The following is a 25555-nucleotide window of genomic DNA, read 5'->3' as shown; positions in this document are numbered from 1 at the left end:
AAGCAGTTTCAAAAGTACAATGTGTTATTTTGGTGACTGGCACAGGTCTTCCTTATGTGCAAAAATTAGAAAAGGTGGCTTACGTGCTTACCAGTTCCCAAGTTTGTTGCATGTAGGTGGATGGGTTTGCCCAAGAACTTGAGAGGGTTGGGAGGAAGCAAAGCAGACACGGGTTTCTGAGTTGTGGCACCTTCAAGTAACAGATAAGAGCAGAATAAAGACGTGGATCCTGGACTCAAATCTGTCCCTTAATAACGATGTCACACAGGGCGAGTCATTAAACCTCGATGAGCAGGGTTTGTATATTACTGCGAGGACAGAGTGAAAACCACCAAGCAGTATTCTGATTTTCCCTCCCCTTGAGAACTGTGCAGGAAACAAAATGGATGAAATGTAGGCGAAGAAATCAAAGTGGGTAAAATACATACGATTTGCACGTTTGAAAGGCTAACAACTTCCTCCAGAAAATATGCCTGATTCTCACTGAAATCCAGCTCTTGACCAGAAACTTCATATTTGTGTGATTATCAGGGTAAAAGGACTTTTTAGGTCTTCGGTATTGAAATCCCTTAAATCGGATGCAAGCTCTCCCTACCTGCTGAGCAGTGAATAGCACACGTTGGTACAGTGAAAGTTAGAGTGACAGGATTCTAAATTACTTAGCTCTTCTCCTCACAAAACAATTATTTATATTTTGGAAGAAGCGGGACTCTGTAGTAAAAACACACAGACCTGAAAGCAGTGCATTAATTATTTTATTAATTTCTTCTTTTTACATTATGGGAAACATTCATCTATTTACAATTTTTTTTTTGTCCACACACAATCTAGGTAAATAAGCCTATGAAATTCCAATTCATAAAGCCATAAAAATGTTCCCCACCCCTCCATCTGAAGGCTTTCAAATGAATCTTTTTTTTTTCCAAACCAAAATAATTTTTAAAAATTACATTGGGGAACTCGGATATGCTAGTGATTTACATTCCAGTTATTTAAAATATGCATCTAGACATGTTTTAAAAAAGAAATGGTAAATTCACAAGGATAAGGCTTAAATTAAAGTGGTAATGCACAGTCAAACATTAAGGAAACATCTATAAATAACAGAAATATATTACAAATAAATTAGTTCTATTTACCATTTCAAATATTAAAAATCTTTAATCCATTTCTTCATCTCTCTTTACAAAAAGGTTATGTGAATTGTATGGAAACATTTGCAAAAAATATAATAAATACTTAATTTCTTTGAATGTTTTTTGATGTGGGAGACAAACTTCTTTTGTAATCCCTCCCTCCCCAAGAAAATGCCCAACACCTTTATACCAAAGTTAAACAAAATAAGTAATTTTTCAGGGTACATACATTTTCCATTATGAACTAAAAAACATTTCTACAAATTACATCAAAAAGAACAATGTAACAAAGGTTATGCTCATGAATGTCAGTTTAGGGGGTCAAGCAGCATTGTGTGGGGTCATGTTCTAACACCAATAATTAGCTTTTTATAAAGTGTTTATATAATTTAAGCTGTGTTTTTAAGGAAGGCAAAGGTCATGATGCCCTGTAGGCGTTGAGCTAAAAGATTTAAAATTCTTACCAAAAATAGCTTATGAATATACAAATACCGTTCACTTAGACAAGATAAATAGGCCTTCTCTTGTTTCTCTTTAAAATATCCTGGGCTAAAACAGTTTCCGAAGAAATTATTGTAGGATGATCTTGAATGGTATTAGAAATCTATTTCTTAATCCAAATCTTAACTCTACCTCAGGGCACGGAGCTGTAATTATGAAGATGGATCTTGAAATGAATGCTGCTTCCTCCTGTTAATCCGGGAGTTCTGAGTCATTCTCACTATTGAATGTGACCATAGGCTACCCAAGTGGCAGTTGGCCTTACTCGATGCAAACTTTGTGTGACTTGTGACTTTTCATTGCTGCCATAAGGTAAAGGTGTATTCTTTTTAAAACTAGCAAATTCTTGAAGCTCAAAATCTCTGTATGCTCTAATTTTACAAAGCATTCAAGGTGCTTTGTTCACCCTAGTTAAAAGTTGGTTGGTTGGTTTTAAAATAAGTTAGTAGCCCTTTTCTTGTAAACCACAGCAGTAAACATTTGTGCCCTGTTTAAAAAGATAGCTCAAAGCATCAATGGCTCTGAGAGGTAGCAAATTCTCTAGTGGTTTTAGAATATGTTTGTGAAAATATTTGTCGCCAGAACCCATCACCTCTCTTAATTTCATAAATAAAATTAAATTAGCACCTGGCTATGATAGTGTATTTTTTACAGAAGCTTCTCTGGTGCGAGCATATTTGATGTATGTTTTTAAAAGTCTTTCACTTTTCAATGGTAATTTCTAATGCTTTAGGGTGTGAGCTGGACATAAAATGCCAGTGATACTTTAAGATTGCCACATTCTAAATGTTTAAACTGCTACAAGTAAGGGCATTTAAAGACAACTTCAGCTAGACACCAATGCATACTGCCCATCAATCATGACTCAAAATGTAAATCAACAATCTCTGCCAAAAGCCTGGATTTCTTTCGTTGTTTGTAAATCATGACTTTTCTCCCTGCCTTATGGTGGTTGACCCTGGCAGGTCAAAGTTCTTCTCTCACTATGTAGAACCTCTAGATGACAGTGGCAGCTCTTTGGAGTGAGGCAGCATGTCTATTGGGATAGAAGATTTATTGTTAACCATTTGACACAGGACAAAATCCTATGCTAGGTACTGTTGGACTCTGTCTAGTAGTGAGAGGAGACTAAATGAGAGAAAAGATCTGAAATATGAACGACTTGGGTTAAAATAAACGGATGTGTAGCATTCAAAGGGATGGTAGGAAAACCCACTTTTCTCTGAAAACAGCCTTGCTGCCATTTACAGCGCTTCGTAAGCAGATGTGTACTTATATGTGTGTCATTAGCGAGGCCCACCGGGATGGACACTAACAAATTAATAGAACCAACACTTTCCCCTTTAACGACCACCACCACAACAACGATATAATATACACAGTACAATAAAAGTTGATAAAGCATTTCAGTTCTAAATTGTCAATAACAGCACAAAAAAAAAAATCCCTTATGTTATATCTTAAACCATCAGTGCTTCCTTGGCCTTGCCTTTCTTCATTTTATTGCCTTTCGGAATAGATTGATTTCCCTGAAAGATCGAATTTACAATCTTCTGCTGATTGAAACATTTGAAGCTGTGATTGATGAAGTTAACAGTGAGGCAGTTTGTGCAGCTGTGAGCGGCGCAGGTGCCCCCGGCACCTGCAGATTTTGCTTCTCCTTTCCCTGCTACACATCCAGGCCCCCCACCCCCAGGCCAGACTTGGTCCCCTCTCTCTCTCTTTGTCACCTCATTGATTCTGGTGAGTTGGCGTGATTTCTGAGGTTGGAAATAAAGTGCTCCATCTGCTTTTAAAAAGAATAACCATTTAGGGGAAATAAAGGGAGCCCTAGTTTCTTTCACGTGGAAGACGGTTAAGTCCCAAAGGATCACCCTGTGATACTGGATCTCTGAAATACCCTATGGTTGTATATTGCTGAGCTCTAGGAACAGACTAGATCGACAGAACTGAGGATGGCGGGTGACCTAAAGGTGTCATTTCTACACAGGTGGGTTTGGCTTTGCCCAGAAAATAAAGGGTTGGTTTTCTGAATGAGGCAGGGTGACGGCATCGGAACCGGGCGAAGCGCGGTGAAGAAGATGGGCCGAGCGGTCCGGGTTGCCTGGGGCCGGGGCGGGGCTGGCGGGCGGCTCCTGCGAGATGGACAACTACGCCACGACAGCGAGGTCACTGAGCGCAGAGACAGACGGGCTCGGAGGGGACGGGAGGGAGAGGCGGCAGAGGGGCGGAGGGGAGGAGGAGAGGGGGACAGATACTTGGCTGCGGCGGCTCAGAGCCGGGTCTGCGCCTCGGGGATGTAGATCTCGATGCTCTCGGCGCTCTCGGTGGCCGAGTTCTGGCGGACGGACGCGGCGCGCTTGGCGGCCATCAGGCGCTTGCGGGCCTCCTGGCGCTGCGAGCTCTCCAGCGAGCGCTCCCGGATCAGCGGCGCGGGGCCCTTCGCCGGCTTCTTTGGCACTGGAGGAGGGGCCCTTCGCTCCTGATCAAAGCAGAAGGTTCAGGACATTACACAGCTTCTCAGGACAAGCTTGGGAAAAACTGGGATAGGTCAGGAGTTGGAACACTTTTTTTTTTTAACCTAAGGGTGGTTAGTTCTGATCTGCACACTGTATATATATGTTTTTCTTCATTATTCTGGCTTGGGTATTCAAAAGATGCAGGAAAAAAAAATCCCGGTAAGCTTAAAGCCAAAGGTAAGGCTGGGTTGCAGAACTAGTTCTCTCCAAGGGAAGGACGTGGGTATTTAAAATGCCCCCCTGCTGAAAGGCTGCGGCTCCCAGCACATTGAGTGTGGTTCTCTCTGGAGACTCCAGACTCTTCCTGGTGCCAGAGAGGGGCTAGGAAGCAGCGGCAGCAGCGTCTGAGAACTCTGCACCCCCTCTAAGGAGGCAAGTCATCAGGTGCAAACTTGGTTCAGAGATTAAAACATCTCCGCCCTCTTCCCTGGCCCACCCAGCCGCCCTTCCGCCCCAAACCTAAATAACCAAATGAGGAAGAAGAGATAGGACTTATGACTGTGGTCTTTAGCGTTGTTGGTGCCACACTGAGTTAGGCCCTTTTGCACATCACACACGAACACACAAGCAATCTACTGGGCAGGGCCACCGGAGAGGGAGGACACCGGTGTTTCCTAGGCCCCGGAGTGGAGTCAGTTCCAAGATGACTCTCGCTAGGGGCCTCGGGATGGCTGTGGTGGCCCAAAGGCAATTCCAATCACGCGGACAGAAACTGTGCCACAGAACGTTAACACAGAGTGAAAGAGGCTATCCCTCGTATCCGCAGCAAGTTATAAAACAGGTAGATATTTGCAATGCCACTGCAAAAACAAAAGACGTGCATCCCTTTGATAGAAAAAAAAAATGCAGTGTGAAAGAAGGGGCATCTAACCCACAAAGCATTTTTAGGAAGAGAAGGTTGAACCTGCAGGCTGTGAGAAGATCCATATAATGGATGTTTTCATTTTAAATAAAATGCCCTCACTTCTCATAAAACTAAACGTGAAAATTATCTTACAATATGGATTCTCACATTTTTATGGAGAACATATCATCTCCAGTGATATGAATAATTTCGGCGATTCTCCAAAGGGCACTCTTTGCCTTAGCACCCGTGCTTAGCATAGCAGCTCCTCCCTGCTTGCCAGGGGCAGGGCCCAGCCCAACTTACCACCCTGGCATTGCCCCCTGGCTGTTTAAGGTGGGGTCTGTGTGGCTTAAAGGAGAGAAAAGGAGAGCACCAGAGTGCAAACAGTATTCTACCAACTCCGATTGTGTTCGTTCGTTTTTTCCTTCAGGTTCACGAGGTGATGAAGTCTGATCACAGACAGTCCATTAAAAAAAAAAAAACTTAAAAATCGATCTAACTAATGATTTATTGTGTTACAATATATCATATATCAATTCTTAACACCACTTCTTTTGGACATTTTAAATCTTCATTGTGGGGTAACTCAGTGGATATTTTTAAAAGTATGAATATTGGATACTTTTTAGTCATTTTCCTTTCCTTGTACATCTTATTTTTTAACAATAATTTTTCTAAAAAAAAATTAATGAATGAGGAATTAGATACATCAGCTCTGGAAACTAAACCAGCATATGTACATCTGTAGTGTTTTCTTAGAATAAGGCTGATTTTAAAAAGCTTATCTAGCAAATTGTTTTAAACACAGATTAAAGAAAACTAGATTGGGTGCAAACGTTTGGCTTTCCAAGTGAAAGGCTGCACACATACATCGATGGTACTTTGAAACTTAACATTAAACCCCCAGTTTAATGGTGACAGAACTTGAGATGGGGGAGAGCATCGCCCTCCACCACCTACAGATGGTCCCTTGGGACTGGATTTCTCCTGGGAGCTCAGTGACCCCCAAGAACCCTGACAACATGATGAGCAGCAGCGGAAGGAATTGGATTGCTGCTAGTTCCCTGATAGGCGAGTGACCTGAAAAGGACAGGGACACCAGCAGTTCAGAGGAATAGCCATCCCTAATTTTCAGAGATTGACTCTCTTGGAACTATTTTATTTGAGGCCATTGAAAAGCAAAGGGTTAAAAAAGTCATGCTTGACAGGCCAGCCTGGGGAGCTGGACACTGGATACCTGTGTGAGCCTGCGAGAACCACCATAATCAGATGTGAAAATTACAATTGATTAATTAAGGTAAAAGAATTTAAGTTTTTATTTCTAAACTGTTGCATAAGGACCCCAGTGAGCAATATTCCCCAAGGCAAATCAACCAAAAGCAAACTCCTTGAAAATCCCAACATTTATGTAATTACTGTGAAACTTTATGATGTATATTTTTAGACTTGAACAACAGTGATTTCTTTATTACTATATTTATGAAATGATTATCAAAGTCAGTTATTTTTCAGGGCTTCCTATTTTTTCTTGAAAACACATCCTAGGGGTGTAAGGAAGTTGAACTCTTGCTCTATGGATTCATGCACTGAAAATGTCGTTTATTTTAGTTTAAAAAGCAAAATGGAGGCAGTTCCTTCCAGTGACTAAAATGGTTTAACTTAAAGTTTAATTAACAAAAAAGTGCCACATTCCCATTTTCCAATTCACAAAGACAGGTTTTTCTTTAAAAATATGCCTGAAACATATTACAGATGATATCCCAAATGATTACTATGTAAACATTGTCATTACAATTAAATTAATATGATATCAGCTCCATTTCACATTGTAAACAGCAGTACTGGATGCAGAAGCCTATTTAGACTGTCCAGTGTTTGTGCAGGTTTTTAAATGAACCATACAAAATCTACATTGTTCTACCTTCTTGTCAAGGGGATCCATCTGTTTCCAATTATTGGCCTTTAATTGATGAAGTTCATCAAATTTCATACTAATATTTTCTATGGACAACTGCAGCATGTCCCAAAACCCGGCCAAATCCTGGGAGGTGGGCCTTGGATGAGCATTAGGATTCTGTACAAGAGAAAGAAAAATATTCATGCGTTAGAGGCAATTTGTGACAACAAGCACAGGGCCAAAGAGGCATTTTCAAATATTTCAAATAACATAAGGAGGATGAGTTCCTTTTGGTTTTCAGACAGGAGATAAAAGTGAAGCTACAAATGATAATTTTATACACTTAGCCATTTAAGTCAGTGATTCTCAAATGTCAAGGTTGTAAAACTCTTCTGTTGTGATATAACATCTATCAGTATGGTATGGAGGAAGGTCTAAACATTTGAAAAATTCCAGAACATGTGATCTATTACAGGATTCATTTTAAAACACCATATTTAAATAAAAATACCATATTTGAAAAAAATACAGTACGTTAGTATTAGAGTTGGTATTTGACTGCATGCCATACAATTTATTTAGAGAACAGATAAGGAATCTAAAGATTAGCTTTAACATTCATGATGAGTAAAATACTAGGGTAAATAAATGATGAGTAATGAAATATTGGATTTTCAAACTACTATGTGTTTAATAATCAAGATGTTACTAATATAGGAAATAATTTTATCATGTGACTGCTTTGACAAAATCATTTGGAAATTAGCTTTACATTGACCATAACATAATGTAGCAAATGTGAGAACACATTACCTACACATACATATATATGTCCATAATGACCCATTTGCTAGATAACAGTAAACATTCTTCAGTGGTTCAGGATTGACTTTCTTTGCCCCATCCACATATTCCTGACAATAGAAATTATGCCCTTAATTTATATGATCTAAGAAAAACCACAACTCAGAGACTGAAGGTGTCATGCTTTTTGTGAATCACTACCTGCAACAGTAGCTAAAGGCATTCATAGTTAGGTGGGGGCCTCTGTACATCAAAAGCTTCTACCTGGTGTCTGTTTTGGTTACCTCTCGGTATTTCAGGGCACTGGATAGACTGTGAAACCTCATGTCATACAGAAATGTGAGGCCAGTGTGTACTTTTAAAACTAACTGCTAATAAAAAATGATATTATCAGAATTTCAGAAAGTGCGAGGTCGATGACCATCAAAATTAATAGTACGGAAAGAACTTTTAAGTCCTTGAATGGGCTAGTATTATTGTCCTGGCTCTAAATAAATATAAATAAAGATGTACTTATAAATTTACAGTTCCAAAACTACCCATAGTTCTGAAGGTCATTAGAAGAAATAAATTTTAAAGTTTGTAAGTGCTTGATTCAGTATTAAAATCTATTCTAATAATGCCTGAATTAAAGAAAGGGTTTCTCAGCAGTATTTTGATTTAGTAAACTAAAAAGAAGTGTTTCTCAAATATCTAGATATTCAGAATAAAACAGATAATAGTTTTGACAAAGTGCCTCTCAAATAGAATTTTATGGTCTCACAGTATATTTGGCTCTATTTCATTGGTAACTGAAAACTAAACTGTTCATATTTTGAAATTCAATGAAGTCTTGAGGTCACCAGCCCTATTGGCTAAATTGTTTCAGTGCCACAATATATGAAAAGATAGTTGAGGGGGCTGAGAGAGTTAGTGTGAGTACATGGCAATGTTTTCTCACATTTACTCAACTCTGTATCATGGGCAATTTGTTCCCTTCTCATAAAGAATCTCTTTGCCCCCACATTGTCAAGAAGATAGATGGGGAAGCAAAGAGAAAGCTTAGGCTCAGCCATTCCCCAAATCAGTGGATCATGTGACATCCTGTGCACTAGGAGGGACGGCTTGATCCTTAATGTAAACCAGGCCATCCTGGGGACCAGAGGTGGGGGAGAGAGTGGCGGGCTGAGGAGGGCTGGGTTCCTCGCTTTATTTATGTTGAAAAAGGCCGGCTTCTATCATTCATGCTAAGCCTGAGAGTCTAGTTTGGGATAACGTGTGTTTTCAAAATAAACAGCTATGATTTTCTCCTGCTCAGAGTAGGAACTCAAAAAAGGACGGGCGGATCTGATTCTGACCAATCATGGTGCCACTTTTCTGCAGCTGTGGCCCTAAGCAGCGCCACCACCAGGCCGCCGTGCTTCCTGCTGCAAGGCGAGTGGTGCCGACTCCGCTCCAGGAGATGAGGAGCGAACTCAAACCCTGGGTGAGATTTGCAGGGCTGGAGGTCAAAGAGACTGGGATTTGAATCTTGGCTCTGCCTTTCACCATGGGGCCCTGGACAAGTTTCTTAGCTTTCCCCGCCCGTTTTCCTTATCTGTAAAACTGTCATAAAAATAACGTCACTATCAACTCCATATGTTCGCTTTGAGAGTTTGACCAGATCGGAAATTGAAAACCCTTTGGCGTGCTGTCAGGCACATAGTGGGCTCTTGACCATTTTCTGTAGGGCCCATGTTTGCCCGGCATCATGACCCTCCTCCCCTAGTGTGCCTCAGTCTACCTCTAACAGTGCTTCTCATATTTTACCACCGGAGTTCCTCTAGTGGCCAAGGAATGTGAGCCCATCAAGAACTAGGAAACGTTAAAAGCTGGCTTTAATAAGGTTAACATTTCCTAGAAGTCTGCACATTTTTCAAAACATTTTGTCTGCAATTTCATCTTTAAAAATCTGTACAGTGCTTACGTTCTACTTCATAATACACTGTTTATCATATAATTCTTTCAACAAAGGTGTGCTATTTTTTTCCCTGCAGCATGTGCATGCTGACTTCCTCACATACCTATTGGCCAGTTGGAGCAATATGGCTATGAGCTTTCTTACATTTAACTCGTTGACTGCCACACTAGAAAAAAAATTTTTTCCTTGGAGCCACAGTGTTTTATAACTAAAATAGAATAAAAACTTTGAAAACAAAATGATCCTTTCTAATTTAATGAAACATTTATTATTTTTTACTGTTTTCTGTGCATGAGTTATATGCAACTTCAAAAACAGTTCACGTGGCTCCCAAGGTGAAGAGACAAGTGAGTTACATATGCTTCACGAGGCCTCGGGCACAAAACCAGCGTGAGTTAAATACAACTCACATGGCAGTTAATGTGTTAAAGAATCATGTGACACATTAGCCGGTTTGCAAATTAGTGGGAATTCTGTGCCTGGCACATAGCTGAAGCTTAGTAAAATATTTGTGGAATTTCCCTTATCAATATATTTACTAATATAAATTATCTCATAATCCAGACTAGATTTCTAAAAAGGTAGAAGAAGGGTCAGGTTATTTTTGCTGCAAGAGGGGAAAGCAAACTATAGGGGTGTGTGTGTGTGTGTGTGTGTGTGTGTGTGTGTGTGTGTGTGTGTGTGTGTTTGTTGGAGGGGGACAACCTTAGAAGGAGGTTTCAAAAAGAAAAGCCAGAAGAGGGATGGAAAGCATCAACTTTTCCATGCTTTATATTTTCTCTTGGTTGATCCTTGTCTAAATAAATCTCTTTCCTTCTGTATTTGTCCTTGTTAATAAAAAGAAGTGGTTAAAATTTTGAAATCATGCCTGTCAATTGTTGGGGGATGTAAAAAAAAGAAAAAAAAAACCTCTAAAATCATATTTTTGGGTCATTTAGATTGCAAATAATTATGTTTTCACTTTCCACAAGATAAACAAGCTGCTTTTCATTTTCTTTGTTTTAGATCCAGCATGACCAACAATTAAGCAATAAAAGCTATTCTTATGAATTACAATTGTAGAGATAGTAGCAATTTTTTTTCTTTTAAGAAAAAGGCATATGTGAGGAAGCTCTTGCCCTTTTATTTTGCAGTCAGTTTTTAAAATGCTGCTGTTGGTAGTGATGCTTTTGTTTCTTTGTTTTCCTTTACTTTGTTTTTGTATGTCCAAGGAGGATGAATTCTTCATTTGCCTCAGGGAGATTAAATCTACACTTTGTGATGCCCTAGACCTCTGGCACTTGGGTTAAAACAGAGAATTCTGATGAGGAAATAGTCATTGACTGCCATTTTAGAAAGAAAATCACTGTCCAATATCAGTCAAGTTCCTTCATATTTTTGTAAGAATAATGAAATCAGAGATGTCACTTGGAAGCCAGGAAAATGGAAATTTTTTCAGTTACAAAAAAGCAGGAAACAGTTTTAACTTGATTGGGTTTTTTCTTCTAAGACTATTTAAGTGTAAAATAAATTTTAGTTTTAAGAAAAGTAGGAAATAAGATTTCATTGGAAAACTTTCTATTCCAGGTAAGAGACTTCCACAGGCCTTGAGTTGGGTTCAAAAAAGTTTTACTTTAGTTGGGCCAGTCTTGATGACACATTCTTCTCAGAGTACTTAACAGGCACATTGTAGTGAAGGGAAATGTTACCTACCAGGTTTTCTTCACACAGTTCTCTGAACTGGTAGAATTTCTGGGCCATGAGAAGTTGGGCACTGCCCACTGCGGTTCGGATTTTCCCTAGAACTGAAAAGAGCAAACAAACAAGAAGTTTACACAGTATGCCTCACTGCTGAGATTTAGTCTGGTAAAGCAAAGAGGAAGTTATGCTGTAATCACTAGGGAAAACAGCACACATGCGCCGGACGCTCACACCCACCCAGACAGCCTGATGACTGCGTTACTGTCACAGAGGCGCCTAGGTTAAAGTACGAAATCAACTCAGAAAAACGCAGGCTCATCAGCATCCTTCTTGGGAGTAATGGAGTTTTCCAGCACACAACTGGATATTACCAGGAGAAAAGGCAAATAGCTTTTTGAGTTTTTTTTTTTTTTAACCTCTTTTTACCTCAAGGATGAATTTCAAGCGTTTACCAGTATAGTTCTGAATTTAAGGAGTCAGCAATCGTGGTCTGCTGGCTTGGTTTTCTAATAGAAGCCAAACGCAAGAAAAGCAATCGCTAGCTTGGAGGGGGCATCTCTTGGCACTCGCCACATTCCATCCATAGCCTTTATTATTTTTCCGGAGCTCAGCCACTGGTACAGTCAGGAAAGAACCATGGTGGGTTGAAAGATTTTTCTAAGGAGTGAGCATGTTCAGCCTGTGCCTAGGGGATGCCAGCACCGGCCCAGCTTTTACATCCTGCAGCCTAATGTCGTCGTTAGCATAGGTTTAATCTCTTGCGCGCTGTGCCGCAAGCCTTTCTCTCTACAAGCTATTTCTTGTCTTCTGCGGTCTAAGGCCAGTGCCTCCCCCCTGCCGGCGGGGCTGCCCAGCTCTGCGCTGTCCCCAGGCTGCTGCTGTCCCAGGGCTGCCCCTGCCCCACTGGAGCCCTGCCACCCACCGGGCAGTTCTCTGCACGCCCTCCCTGTAGGGCCGGAAGGGGATAAACTGGCATTGCAAACCAGAGCAGGAGAACTCAGAAGAGCATTTGCCCTGTTTAGAAATCTTCATGGGGAGGGACGGTAGAGGAAGGAGTTAAGCAATCTGGATGTTCTGACTTTACAGAGTCAGAGACTCCGGAGCGGAATTAGGTCTCCCTTTCTCGACCTCATTCCACACAAAGTCTAAGGAGAAGAAAACAAAAGAAAAAGGAACTTCATTCTGGCCCTGGGTGTTCTAGTAATCTGGGACTCCGTTTGTTTATAACAGCCAGGCTAGACGATGGTTTAGGATGCACATTGTCCCTAGGCTCTACTCAAGTATTTCTGTGTTCCCACACAAGGTAACTCGGAGCACTTTTATAAATCCTCTAATATGCCACCAGTCACACCAGCAGCTACAGGCAGGTATTTGTCGCCTCGAAGATTATCAAGCCACCCCCTGACAGCCTTCTGGCAGCAGTTCCTTAGGCCTAAGTTTACTTTTTTTCAATCTGTTTTTAAAATCTCTTGGGATGGTTATCCTTTTCCTCCTTCACTGATAAGTCAGTTGTGTGAGGTCTCTTTTCCCTTTCTCAACATCTCGGAAGCAGAAAGGACGGCTTATGGAGACACAGGGCGCCACGGGCAAGTTGAGAGTTCAGACCCAGCAAGAGCCGGAGTCCTTACCAGCTACTGTTGGTCACCGTCTCTGCTGGTCACCATCTCTGTTTTCTCATATGTGACATGGAGCTAATGATACCTATTTGCAGGGTGGTTGTGAAGGTTAGAAGTGTTATTGTATTTGAATTGCTTAGGACAGTGTTGGATATATCGTAAGCACTTAATAAATGCTGATTATTACCTAGGATGAGAAAACTGTGCTTCCTCTGTGGGTGTGCCCCCTGTGAGAGCCACACTTGCTCTGGCCAGAAGAGAAGAGAGAAAAAAACCGAAGTCTGAATTATTTAAAGATGACTGGACATCCTGGTCTCCTGGGCCAGGTGTGCCTTCTGGGTGACCTGTCCCAGATCTGAGAAGGTATATGGACCAGGCACTTCCTAAATGAACGCAGGGCTTTAGGCAAACTCTGAGGCTTAGGGAGACCTCTGTGAATTATCTTGCTGAAGGGGAGGAGTGTGAGATCAGCACCTCTCAGAACGAATCCTGGGAGCTTAGAACTAGGGTACCTAAGTCTCATTTGCTGGTTGGGATTCCATAGCTCCTGGGAACTATCACAGAGACTGCAGCTATTCTGATATGCCTAAAACCTCACCTGGGCTGTGTAACAGACCACCAGAGTAAGAGCAGCTGAGCAGGGCAGGGATTCTCCAACGAGGAGAAAGCGCTGCTCTAAGCAATCAAGCACCACACAACCACATAGGTAGAGGCTAGCTCAGGAATCTTCTAGAAAGTAAAACAATGGACATCTTTCTTTACTCAGCATGGTCTGGTGAGAGCCTAGCAAAATATCTGGGTTGGAGCTGTAGTCCTTCCTTTTCCCAGGCGTTGGCATCACATTCCTTGCACGGAAATTCCCTACCGGCTCCAGGACACTGGCATTTCCCGTGTCCGGGAGGTGATATTTCCCAGGCCCAGTGTGGGGAGATGACCACTCGGGCCTAGGGTGAGACCGTGAAACAGGAGGCCTTGGGACAAGCAGATGACAACTCATATTTCCTTGCCCTCCACACTTTCTTTTCCAGAGAATTAAAAACTCATTGTAATTTCACAAAAGAAGCTTTCATGGAGTTTCTTTGATTTGTTTTGTTTTGTTTTTCCATTAGACACTCACTTGGTGTATGAGATAAATTTTTTCTCCTGAAAGTAAATTTTGTATTGGTTACACATGCCTTGAGGGAGTAAGAAATTAATAATAAATGGCAAACACCAGTAGAAGTAAAAAGTAGAAAGAAAAAAGGCTGCAAGTTGGTAAAGAAATGAGATAAAGAAGAAAGAAGCATCTTGATGTCATTTCGAAACTACTCTAAACGTTCAATACCAACCTTCAGCAGGGTGGAAAGGAAAATACCGTTGGCCCTCTGTATCCATGGGTTCCACATCTGTGGATTTAACCAACCATGGGTCAAAAATATTGGGGGAAAAAAAAAGATGGTTGAGTCTGCACTGAACATGTAAAGACTTTTTTTCTTGTCATTATTCCCTAGACAATACAGGATAACAACTATTTCCATAGCATTTACATTGTGTTAGGTAGTATAAGTCACCTAGAGATGATTTAAAGTATACTGGAGGATGTGCGTGGGTTATATGCAAATACTACACCATCTTGTATCAGGGACTTGAACATCTGTGGATTTTCGTATCTGCGGGGTGGGGGTGGGAGGGTCTTGAAACCAACGCCCAATACTGAGGAATGACTGTATTTCTTTCAGGAATGCTAGGTAACAAAGGAAGAAAGAGTAAATTAAATATACAGGCTGTAACTGTGGGCTTTTCCCACACATATAAAACATATAAAACAGCCCAACCTGGCTTTAGAAAGTTCTGGAAAAGGCCTTCATCTTTCCACTATTACCACACAGTTTTGATTGTTCTAGAAACATGGCTTTTTTAAAAGTTTTATTGAGGTATAATGGATATATGAAAATTGCACCCATTCAGGATATATGTACATACTTGTGAGTATCAGCCATTACCCACTAAGGTACTATATATCCATTACCTCCAAAAATGTCCTTGTGTTCCTGTGTTTTATATATATATAAAACAGTAGGCTGCAACTGTGAGCTTTTCCACACATAGAAAACTGGTATTAGAAGGTTCTAGAAAGGGCCTAGATATAGTTCATCTTTCCAGGATTAGTCTTGAATTTCACTATCTTACTGTAGCATGGCGGCCTGTGGGAGCTGGCCTGGCCCTCAAAGACAAGGACAAAAAAGCTAGAGGAGCCTGAACTGACTCATGGGACCTACTCGGAAGCTGGCAGGCAAGGCATACCTTCCGATGTCATTTTCAGGGAGCAAGGACACTTCATGTGCGTTCTGGGAACTCATTCATTCCTTCAGCAAATATTCATTAAGGACACATGTGCCAGGTGTCATGCTAGTTGGCTATGATAAAGTGATAAGCAAAGCAAAGTCCCTGACCACGTGGAGCTTACATCCTGGTGGGAGGAAATGGGAGAAACTGATAGGAAACATACAAGCACAGACAGAAATGGTTTGCATTTGCTAGATTACTTGTATCAGTGCAGAAGGAGCTGAGCATGATTGAGCAATTAAAGAGGTAGTGAATTCCTTAAATCGTGGTTAGAGAACATTGCATGTTCTTGGTCTCTCTTCTAAGAAATGGAAAACAAACAACAGACATGGTTTGGTGTGGTTTCAGTTGCAATATGAAAATTGGCTCTGGACTAAACAGTTTGTTTTAGTAGTGACTGTTTGATAATGCCACTCTTTTTCTAATTCAGAAAAAAAGGAAAATACATAAAAGTACAAAGGGTGATATAATTAACATTCATATATGTACTTCTCCCAAAGGAACAAGTATTGATTTTTTTCAGATTTGCTTCTGAATTTGTTTTCTTTTCTTTTTTTTCCTCTCTCTCTCCAATGAAATGAAGCCCTACAGATAAAGTATATGTTCTCCACTCCTGTCCAGAAGAAGCCACTGCGGTGGGGAATGAGTATTTCAGTCCCATCACTGAGTTCATTAAGGTCCTGGGAAGGTGGCAGCGAAGGGCCTTTTCGAATGTCACAGAAAGAGCGTTAGATTACGGCCATCCCATGAGCACAGTTCCCCATGGTCTTAGGCAGCAGATTTTCTCTGGAAGTTAGAATGGAGGTTTTAAGGCTCTGTCGGTGTCGAGTTGGTCTCCTTCGCACTCTGGTCCTTGTAGTCTTTCCAGATTGTTCAACCCAAATGTAATTAACAATTTTTACCCTCCATCTCCCTTAGGGCACATTCAATGCGTCTTCCAGAATAATTATCTCTGCCCTATCCCTCGGCGTGCCATTTGACCATGACTCACACCATCTATTTGTGTAATATTTCATCAGGTAATACACCTTGTTTTGCTGTGCAACCCTTTTCACGTAAGTAAATCGAGTCTCCCAGACACCTTATAGGCACCTGACAGGGAGGTTTATAGGCCCCTTCGTCCCTCTCCTTTTCCACCCCAGCTTCGTTGTTAGTCTGTCCCTCGATGCAAGTACAAAATTAAACAAGTGCCATTGAATGAAACTCCTATTTAAGAAGTGGGCACCTCTTTATAAATTCCCCCACTTGTAATTCTAAACCCCTCATTCCACAACAGATGCTTAAGGAGAACCACAACAGAGAGGACAGGCCTGGGTTAGTTCACCACATAAAGCCAGGAAGAGCTTTGGAAGGCCTTTGTGAAAATGTGCTCACTCACGTTATTAGTTTGTGTTTCGAAACACTCTCAAACACTCAGCAGATCCTCACAGGACCCTGTGAGGCAGGGCGGACAACTTCATTTCATTTGAGAAAAATATGGGCTCAAACTCTGAAGTGTCCTCCCTGGGACCCCTCCTGTGGCCAACCCCTGTCTTCTCAGGCTAGCTGGGCTCTCTTCTCTCCGCCCTTTCTGAACACTGGGTCTGAATCCACTTACGTGAAAGCCATCTCAGCGTGACTTTTTTTTTTAACTGTGGTAAGAATACTTAACATGAAATCTACCCTCTTAACAATTTCTCAAGTGCACAATACAGTATTGTTAACACAGGCACAATGTTGTCCAGCAGATCTCTAGAAAGTATTCATCTTGCGTAACTGAAACTTTAGATCCACTGAACAGCAACTCCCATTTCCCGCCTCTCCCCAGACCCCGGCACCCACCATTTCCACTTTCTGCTTCTGTGAGTCCGACTATTTTAGATACCTCGTGTAAGTGGAATCGTGCAGTATTTGTTCTTCAGTGACTGGCTTATTTCACTTAGCATAATGTCCTCCAGATTCATCCATGGTGCTGCATATGACAGGATTTCCTCTTTTTTAAAGCTGAATAATATTCCACTGTGTGTGTACATATATGTACACACACACACACACACACATCACGTTTTACTTATCCACTGAGTGTGATTTCGATTTATTTCTTTATTTATAGATGGGGTCTCACTATGTTGCCCAGGCTGGAGTGCAGTGGCTATTCACAGGTGGGATGGTAACACACTGCAGCCTCACACTCCTGGGCTTAAGCCATCTTCCCACCTCAGCCTCCCTCGTAGCTGGGACTAAAGGCGCACGTCACTGCACCCGGCTGAGTGTGATTTCTTTATCAACACTTTCTACCCAGTGCCAATGGATGGGGGTAAGGGCCATAACAAGTCAACGTGGGAATCTGAAGAATCCACCAGGCCTGATCACTGTTCCACGTCAGGAAGGGGGAGCAAAGCACGTCCACGTGAAGTGCTCGGCGCACAAGGCAATTTCAATCCTGAAAAGAATAGAGGAACCAGGGGTAACCTGAAAGAGTTGATGGCTGTAAGTTGCAAGTTCTGTTTTTTCTTTTAAACATTATACACCATAATGAGAAGCATAGAAAGACTATTTTGGCTGGCGGGCGGGGAGGACCTTTTACGCAAACTATGATTTGAAATCCCCTGGCTACATTCAATCAAGGACCCAGACATTCAGAAAAGAGCATAGCTCCTCTTCCCCACTGGCCACTGTGGGGAATGTTTTGATTTGGGGGAATAAGGAGGTAGTATAAGGGACACAGGGGAAAGTAAGGAACAATTTCTTTTCACCCTGCCAGTTTATCTACGACAAAGCTGCAAGGAGTTTCCCCGTGCAGGTGATAGCAAGGTAAGACAAAGGCCATTTCCTTGGGGGATATGCCTGACTTTTTGAGTCCTGGAGCAGTGGCTCACGCCTGTAATCCTAGCACTCTGGGAGGCTGCGGCAGGAAGATCACTTGAGCTTAGGAGTTTGAGACCAGCCTGAGCAAGAGTGAGTTCCCATCTCTACAAAAAAAATTTAAAACTTAGCTAGGCATGGTGGCGAAAGCCTGTAGTTCCAACTCAGGAGGCTGAGGCAGGGGGATCACTTGAGCGCAAGAGTTTGCGGTTGCAGTGTGCTATGATCATGCCACTGCACTCTAGCTGGGCGACAAAGTGAGACTCTGCCTCACAAAAAAAAAAAAAAATCAGGATTTCAAATCCTTAAGCTTCATTTATGTAAGTATCCTTTCATATTCATAAGATGAGCTAGGTCTCTAGAATTGAAAATGCCTAAGTGTTGGTTTCTTTGACTGCTTCTAATTCTTATATACTATGCCCAACTCCATAATCATCAGACCTTACTTTAAGGCCTCAGAAACAGAGAAGAATAAACATATTTCCTATACCCTCAACGTATTCCCTGAAACCTGGACACTACATGTCACTACAGTGGAGTACCCCTGGCCGCCCCACACTGGTGAGGGTTACTACAGTGGACGTGCTCAGTAGAGCTCTTCACATTTCTCTGCCACCTGCCCTGTCATTCACCTAGGATGCTTCACGTCAGTCTAACTTTCTCTCTGTGTGATACAGGCATACCTTCGAGATGTTGTAGGTTTGGTTCCAGATCACCGCAAAAAAGTGAATATCACAATAAGTGAGTCATATGAATTTTTTTGTTTCTCAGTGCATATAAAAGTTATGTTTACACTTTAAGTATATCAACTGTGAAATAGCATTATGTCTAAAAATGTACATGTCTTTACACAATGCTTTATTGCTAAAAAATGCTAACTATCATTTGAGCCTTCAACGAGTTGTAATCTCTTCGGTGGTGGAGGGTCTTGCCTCTATGTTGATGGCTGCTGACCCATCAGGATGGTGGTTGCTGAAGGTTGGGGTGGTTGTGGCAATTAAAAAAAATAAGACAACAATGAAGTTTGATGCATCGATTGACTTTTCCTTTCACGAAAGATTTCTTGGTATCATGCAATGCTGTTTGATAGCATTTTACCCGCAGTAGAACTTCTTTCAAAATTGGAGTCAATCCTCTCAAACCCTGCTGCTGCGGCTGTATCAATTAAGTTGATGTGATCTTCTAAATCCTTTGTTGTCATTTCAACAGTGCTCACAGCATCTTCACCAGGAGTCGAGTCCATCTCAAGAAACCACATTCTTTGCTCATTCATAAGAAGCAACTCCTCATCCATTCAAATTTTCTCATGATATTGCGATAATTCAGTCACATCTTCAAGCTCCACTTCTAATTCTAGTTCTCCTGCTATTTCCACCACATCTGCAATTACTCCCTCTAGTGAAGTCTGGAACCCTTCAAAGTCATCCAAGAGGGTTGGAATCGACTTCTTCCAAACTCCTGTTAATGTTGATATTTTGACCTCCTCTCATGAATCACAAATGTTTTTAATGGCATCTAGAATGGTGAATCCTTTCCAGAAGGTTTTCAAGTGACTTTGCCCAGATCCATCAGAGCAATCACTCTCTATGACAGCTGTAGCCTTATGGAATGTATTTCTTAAATTATAAGACCTGAAAGCCAAAACCACTCCTTGATCCATGAGCTGTAGAATGGATGTTGTGTCAGCAGGCACAAAAACAACATTAATCTCCTTGTACATCTCCATCAGAGCTCTTGGGTGACCAGATGTATTGTCAATGAGCAGTAATTTTTCAAAAGGATTTTCTTTTTAAGCAGCAGGTTTCATCAGTGGGTTCAAAATATTCAGTAAACTGTGTATAAGCAGATGCGCTGTCATCTAGGCTCTGTTATTCCATGTATAGAACACAGGCAGAGTATATTTAGCACAATTCTTAAAGGCCTTAGAGTTTTCAGAATGGTAAGTGAGCCCTGACTTTAACTTAAAGTCACCGGCTGCATTAACCTCTAACAAGAGAGTTAGCTTGTCTGTTGAAGCTTTGAAGTCAGGCATTGACTTCTCCTCTCTAGCTGTGAAAGACCTAGATGGCATCTTCTTCTAATTAGAAGGCTGTTTTGTCTTTATGGAAGATCTGTTGTTTAGTATAGCCACCTTCATCCATGATCTTAGCTAGATCTTTGGATAACTTGCTGCAGCTTCTCCATCAGCACTTGGGCTCCAGCTTGCACTTTTGTGTTGTGGAGACGGCTTCTTTCCTTAAACCCCATGAACCAGCCTCTGCCAGCTTCCAACTTTTCTTCTGCAGCTGCTTCACCTCTCTCAGCCTTCATAGAACTCAATAGAGTTAGGGCCTTGCTCTACATTAGGCTTTTGCTTAAGGGAATGTTGTGGCTGGTTTAATTTTCTATCCAGACCACTCAAACTTTCTCCATATCAGAAACTTGGAGAAAGAAACTGCTGTTTCACTTTCCTGTCATTCAGATGTTCACTGGGGTAGCACTTTTAACTGGAAGTACCTTTCCTTTGTGTTCACAACCTGGCTAATTGTTTTGCACAAGAGGCCTAGCTTCCAACCTTTCTTGGCTTTCAACATGCCTTCTTCACTAAACTTAATCATTTCTTGCTTCTGATTTAAAGTGAGAGACATGGGACCCTTCCTTTCACTGGAACACTTAGAAGACATTGTAGAGTTATTAACTGGCCTAATTTCAATATTGTCTTGTCTTAGGCAATAGGGAGGCCACAGAAGAGAGAGAGAGATGGGAACACATACAACATTTATTAAGTTCGTTGTATTTTATGGGCGTGGTTTGTGGTGCCTCAAAACAATTGCAATAGTAACATCGAAGATCACTGATCACAGATCACCATAACAGATAAAATAATGATCAAAATTTTTGAAATATCGTATTACCAAAATGTGACACAGACACAAAGTGAGCACATGCTGTTGGAAGAATGGCACCAACAGACTTGATCAACTCAGGGTTGCCACAAACCTCCAATTTGTAAAAGACACAGTATCTGTGAAGGGCGGTACGGCGAACCGCAGTACAGTGAGGTGTGCCTGTGTATGGGAGGGAGTGTGGGCAGTGGTGTGGGCTCACCAGTTATCGGGGGCTGAACTTGGGAGAGTTTGTCAGAGTCTCAGATTCTTTTGTCTTTATCTGTCAAATGGTAATACTATCTTCATAGCGTTGCTGATTATTTAATGAAATAATATGTGTAAATTGTGAGAATGTAGCAGGAATTATAACTCATATCCTATCTACATTGTTTAGTGTTTGGGCATTTACCTGAAAGGTGGCATGATCCCAAATAGGAGATTATTTCCCCTGTGGGTCTTCATGCTCTAGCCTCTCTCCCCAGTAGTGTGGACTGACTGAATGTCCCCCTTTTTTGGTGACTTTCATTCAGGCAGATTTTCACACATGTCACTGAGTGGTGAATAATTCATTTTGTCTTTATGTATAGGAATCCTTAATACTTTCTCAGGGGCTTAGATTTTAGTGCCTCTCTGTATAATCTAGCACAGTTTCCCCCAACTGTGGGAGCTAGAACAGTGGCCAATTGGCTGCTGAGTGACAAAGACACACAGAAGAGATAAGGCCTGCTGGACACGAGACCACCCAATCAGCACCTTGCTCAGAAAACAGACTCATTGCAAAATGAAGGGTCAAAACCATCCTCATGAATGGCAGCTTCTACCGTAAAACAAGGTCCATCTTCAGGGACAAAGAGTACGCCAGATAAACCCTGCTGGCCTGTAGAGCTGTATTTTCACCCTATTTCCCAAATAGTGCTTAGCCATGTGGTTTGATGCCACTATAAACCCACAGTCTCCAAACTTTACCAATCTGTCACTGCTGCCCATGGGTCCCTTGTGATGTGCTTGTTTACCTCTCTCTCTGACTCTCATTTTCTGACTCTTAGTCCCTATCAACTCAACCCCTGTTCCCTCATCTTCAACAATAATCCTGCTTCCCATGAGATGAAAACAGAGGGAATCAGGTACGAACACTGCTGTGGTTTAGATGATGGTATCTCCTCCAAAATTCATGCTGAATCTTGATCCCCAAAGCAACAGTCTTAAGAGGTATGGCCTTTGGGAGGTGATTAAGTCGTGAGGGCTCTGTCCTCAGGAATGGGGTTAGTGCCCTTATATAAGGGCTCAAGGTTGAAGGGAGTGAGTTTCCTCTTGCCCATCCATCTCTTCTGCATATGATGACACAGAGCTCGTTCCCTCCAGAGGACACAGCAACAAGGCACCATCTTGGAAGCAGAGAGCAGCCTTCACCAGACACTGAACCTGCTGGTGTCTTCATCTCAGACTTCCCAGCCACCAGAACAATGAGAAATACATTTCTATTGTTTATAAATTACCCAGTCTGTGGTATTTTGTTTTAGCAGCACAAACCAACTAAGACAAATACTCTTAATGTTCTGTCTCTCCTAACACTTGCCTCACACACAGTCCCCTAAGCCTCTCCAACTGCCCCCACTCTAGTGACTTTCCTATGTCCACTCTTCCTATTTACCCATGTCCTTGGCCTGGTTACCTTCCCCTACTCTGTGACCTTGCCGTGTGGGGCAGTCCCTCTCTCTGCACTCTTTGCCCCTCTGCTACTGCATCACCCAAGATACCCAGAACCATTCTCAAGTCTCTCCCATTTCAAGGGCGGAAAATCCTCCCCAGTCTTCTGGTCCACTCCAGCTAACATAAAATTCCTCTTCTCCCATTATTGGCTGAATCGTGTTCTCCCAAGATTCATATGTTGACATCCTAACCCCAGTACCTCAGAATGGGACTCTATTTGCAGACAGGTTCTTAAAAAGGTGCTTTAATTAAAATGAGGTCAGCAGCATGGGCCCTAATGCAGTATGACTGGTGTCCTTGTGAGAATCAGACATGAGGACTCGGACACACACAGAAGGAGACCATGTGAAGACCCAGGAGGAAGGTGGCTGTCTGCAAGCCAAGGAAAGAGGCCTCAGGAGAAACTGACACCTTGATCTCAGATTTCTAGCCTCCAAAACTGAGAAAATAAATTTCTGTTGTTTAAGCCACCTGGTCTGTATTTCTTTGTTATGGCTGTCCTTGCAAACTAATATATTCCCTGTAAACCCCTGACCTCTGAAGGGTAGAAGGAATGCCTTTGCACTCTCACTTCCTCAGCTCCCCTGTGTCTCCCCTCCCTGCAGCCTGGCTCTCTGCCCTGTCCCTGCCTGGACTCTGCATGTGGCACAGGGAACCCCAGCTCTCTGGGCTCTCACCGTAACACACTCTCTGGCTCACCTTGTGCTTCTCTGTCCTTTAAGGTGGACTGTTCTCATTCCATCTCATAAATGTTGAACACAAAATTCAATCCTGAGCCCACTTCTCTACCCACTTCCCTTATTCCCCTGGAGTGACTTCATCCATTCTTCTGGTTTCAACTATTTTTAGAAAATATGTTCATGTTTCTCAAATTTGTAACTCCACCAGACACTGATCCCTTACGCTTCAGAGTACTTTATCTAACCACTAGCTCAACACTTCCTGTCTCCCCAAATCCATCCTCCCCTAAGGATCCCCTAGTTGATCACCATTAGAACTACAAGGTTCACTCACCCCGTCCACAGTAGGAATAGTCTCCCTCCTTTGCCAATCTTGGAGGCTTGGTTTTATTAAGGGAATTAGAGGACTTTATTATCTCATGTAATTTCCAAGCTTAAAACTTTTCCTTGGTTCCCCGCCATCTTTGACATACACCCAAATCCCCTTCCGTGGGGAAGGGGAGGCCAAGTTGTCCAGCCTTCCCGCTGCTCACTCCCTCAGTGCTTCGAGTGCCCACAGTTTCCCAAATCGCCAAGCTGTTTCCCTCCTCAGTGTCTTTGCTCACTCCAAATACTAAGTCCCCTTGTTGCCCTACACTAACCCCTACCCTACCCTGTGCCTAGCAAAGGCCTCCTCCTCTTGATTCAGCTCAGGCGTGCCTCCCCCAGAAAGCCTTACCTCCTTTCATCTCTCCCTTCTCACTGCTCCTAAAACTCCCATGCGTAGCTGTCTCTGCCTTTTCCTCATTCTTTCCAGCATGTTCTCTTTATATGTCGGGTTTCCAACAAGACTGTGAGCTCTTTGATAGCATAGACTGTACCCATGTGACCCCTGGTAGCCATTGAAGAAATAAGTTCTGAAATGAACTAAGTCATCTACAAACTCTATGTTGACCAGAAAAACAAATTAATGGCAACATTATAGTTCTCAACCATTCTGACTCTTTCAGGTTTTGTTATGTTTAGCATCACTTTTTAAGTTAAACTGTTTACTAATTTGCTGACAGAGTCTTAGCTGGGCTATTATTCCTCTTGGGTTGCCATTTATACATTAGTGGTAGTGGCCAGGCTGGAACCAAGCCATCTGGGATAAGCTGAATGTGTTTGTGGGTGAGTTAAATTTCCTTCTACTCAAGTTTTGACTTATTTTTACTTTTTACTCACCTGGCTTTTTTTTTTAGTGTTGTGGACTTTAGGGGTAAAGGAGGAGAAAGGAATTTTTTAAAATCATGTGTGGTCAACTATAATAGTTTTCAACAAGGGCACTAAGAGGGCACAATGGGGAAAGGACAGTCTCTTCAATAAATGGTGTTAGGAAAACTGGAGTTCCACCTGCAAAAGAATGAAATTGGACTTTCATCTTACACCATACACAAAAATGAACTCGAAATGGATAAAAGCCCTAAATGTAAGCCCTGAAACCGTAAAATTCCCAGAAGAGAACATAGAGGAAAAGTTCCTCAACATTGACCTTGGCAATGATATTTTGGGTATTATACCAAAAGCTCAAGCTACAAAAGCAAAAATAAACGGGACTACCTCAGACTAAAAAGCTTCTGCACAGTAAAGAAAAAAATCAACAAAATGAAAATGCAACCTATGAACTAGGAAAAAATATATACAAACCACGTATCTGATAAGGTGTTAATACCCCAAATTTATAAAGAACTCTTACAACTCAATAGCAAAAAAGCAAATAACCGTAAAAAATGGGCAAAAGGCCTGAACAGACATTTCTTCAAAGAAGACATAAAAATGGCCAACAGGTATATGAAAAGGTGCTTAATGTCATTAATCATCATGGAAATGCAAATTAAAACCTCTGTGGGATATCATCCCACACCTGTTAAGAAGGCTATTATTAAAAAGACAAGAGATAACAAATGTTGGTGAGGGTGTGGAGAAACCCTAGCACATTGTTGGTGGGAATTTAGATTGGTACAGCCATTATGGACAACACTATGGAGGTTTCTAAAGAAATTAAAAATAGAACTACCATATGACCAAACAATCCCTCTTCTGGGTATATATCCAAAGGAAATGAAATCACCACTTTGTAAAGATACCTGCACCCCCATGATCATTGCAGCATTATTCACAGTAGCTAAGATATGGAAACAACCTAAGTATTCATCAATGGATGAACGGATA

The 25555-nt window shown here is 41.8% G+C and overlaps 1 protein-coding gene across 8 annotated transcripts in view; it reads right to left on the bottom strand.

The window, feature by feature from the left end:
- Positions 1 to 737: 737 nt before the first annotated feature.
- Positions 738 to 25555, bottom strand: part of DLGAP1 (discs, large (Drosophila) homolog-associated protein 1) — a 341764-nt gene continuing 316946 nt past the window's right edge. For 6 of the 8 annotated variants that reach the window (XM_012652094.1, XM_012652100.1, XM_012652095.1 and 3 more), the window contains 3 exons: positions 11336 to 11427; positions 6925 to 7077; positions 738 to 4119 (listed from right to left, as the gene is read on the bottom strand). In XM_012652094.1, the coding sequence (XP_012507548.1) occupies positions 3910 to 4119; positions 6925 to 7077; positions 11336 to 11427 (455 nt within the window). In that variant the 3' untranslated portion in view covers positions 738 to 3909. The remainder of the gene's footprint in view (positions 4120 to 6924; positions 7078 to 11335; positions 11428 to 25555) is intronic. The other 2 variants (XM_012652093.1, XM_012652092.1) reach the window with 2 other exon arrangements.

This window comes from Propithecus coquereli, unplaced genomic scaffold (genome assembly GCF_000956105.1).
Source record: "Propithecus coquereli isolate 6110/MARCELLA unplaced genomic scaffold, Pcoq_1.0 Scaffold38, whole genome shotgun sequence".
Taxonomy (NCBI): Eukaryota; Metazoa; Chordata; class Mammalia; order Primates; family Indriidae; genus Propithecus; species Propithecus coquereli.
Note: the sequence above shows the minus strand (reverse complement) of the source record. Positions and strands in the feature narration are given on the sequence as shown.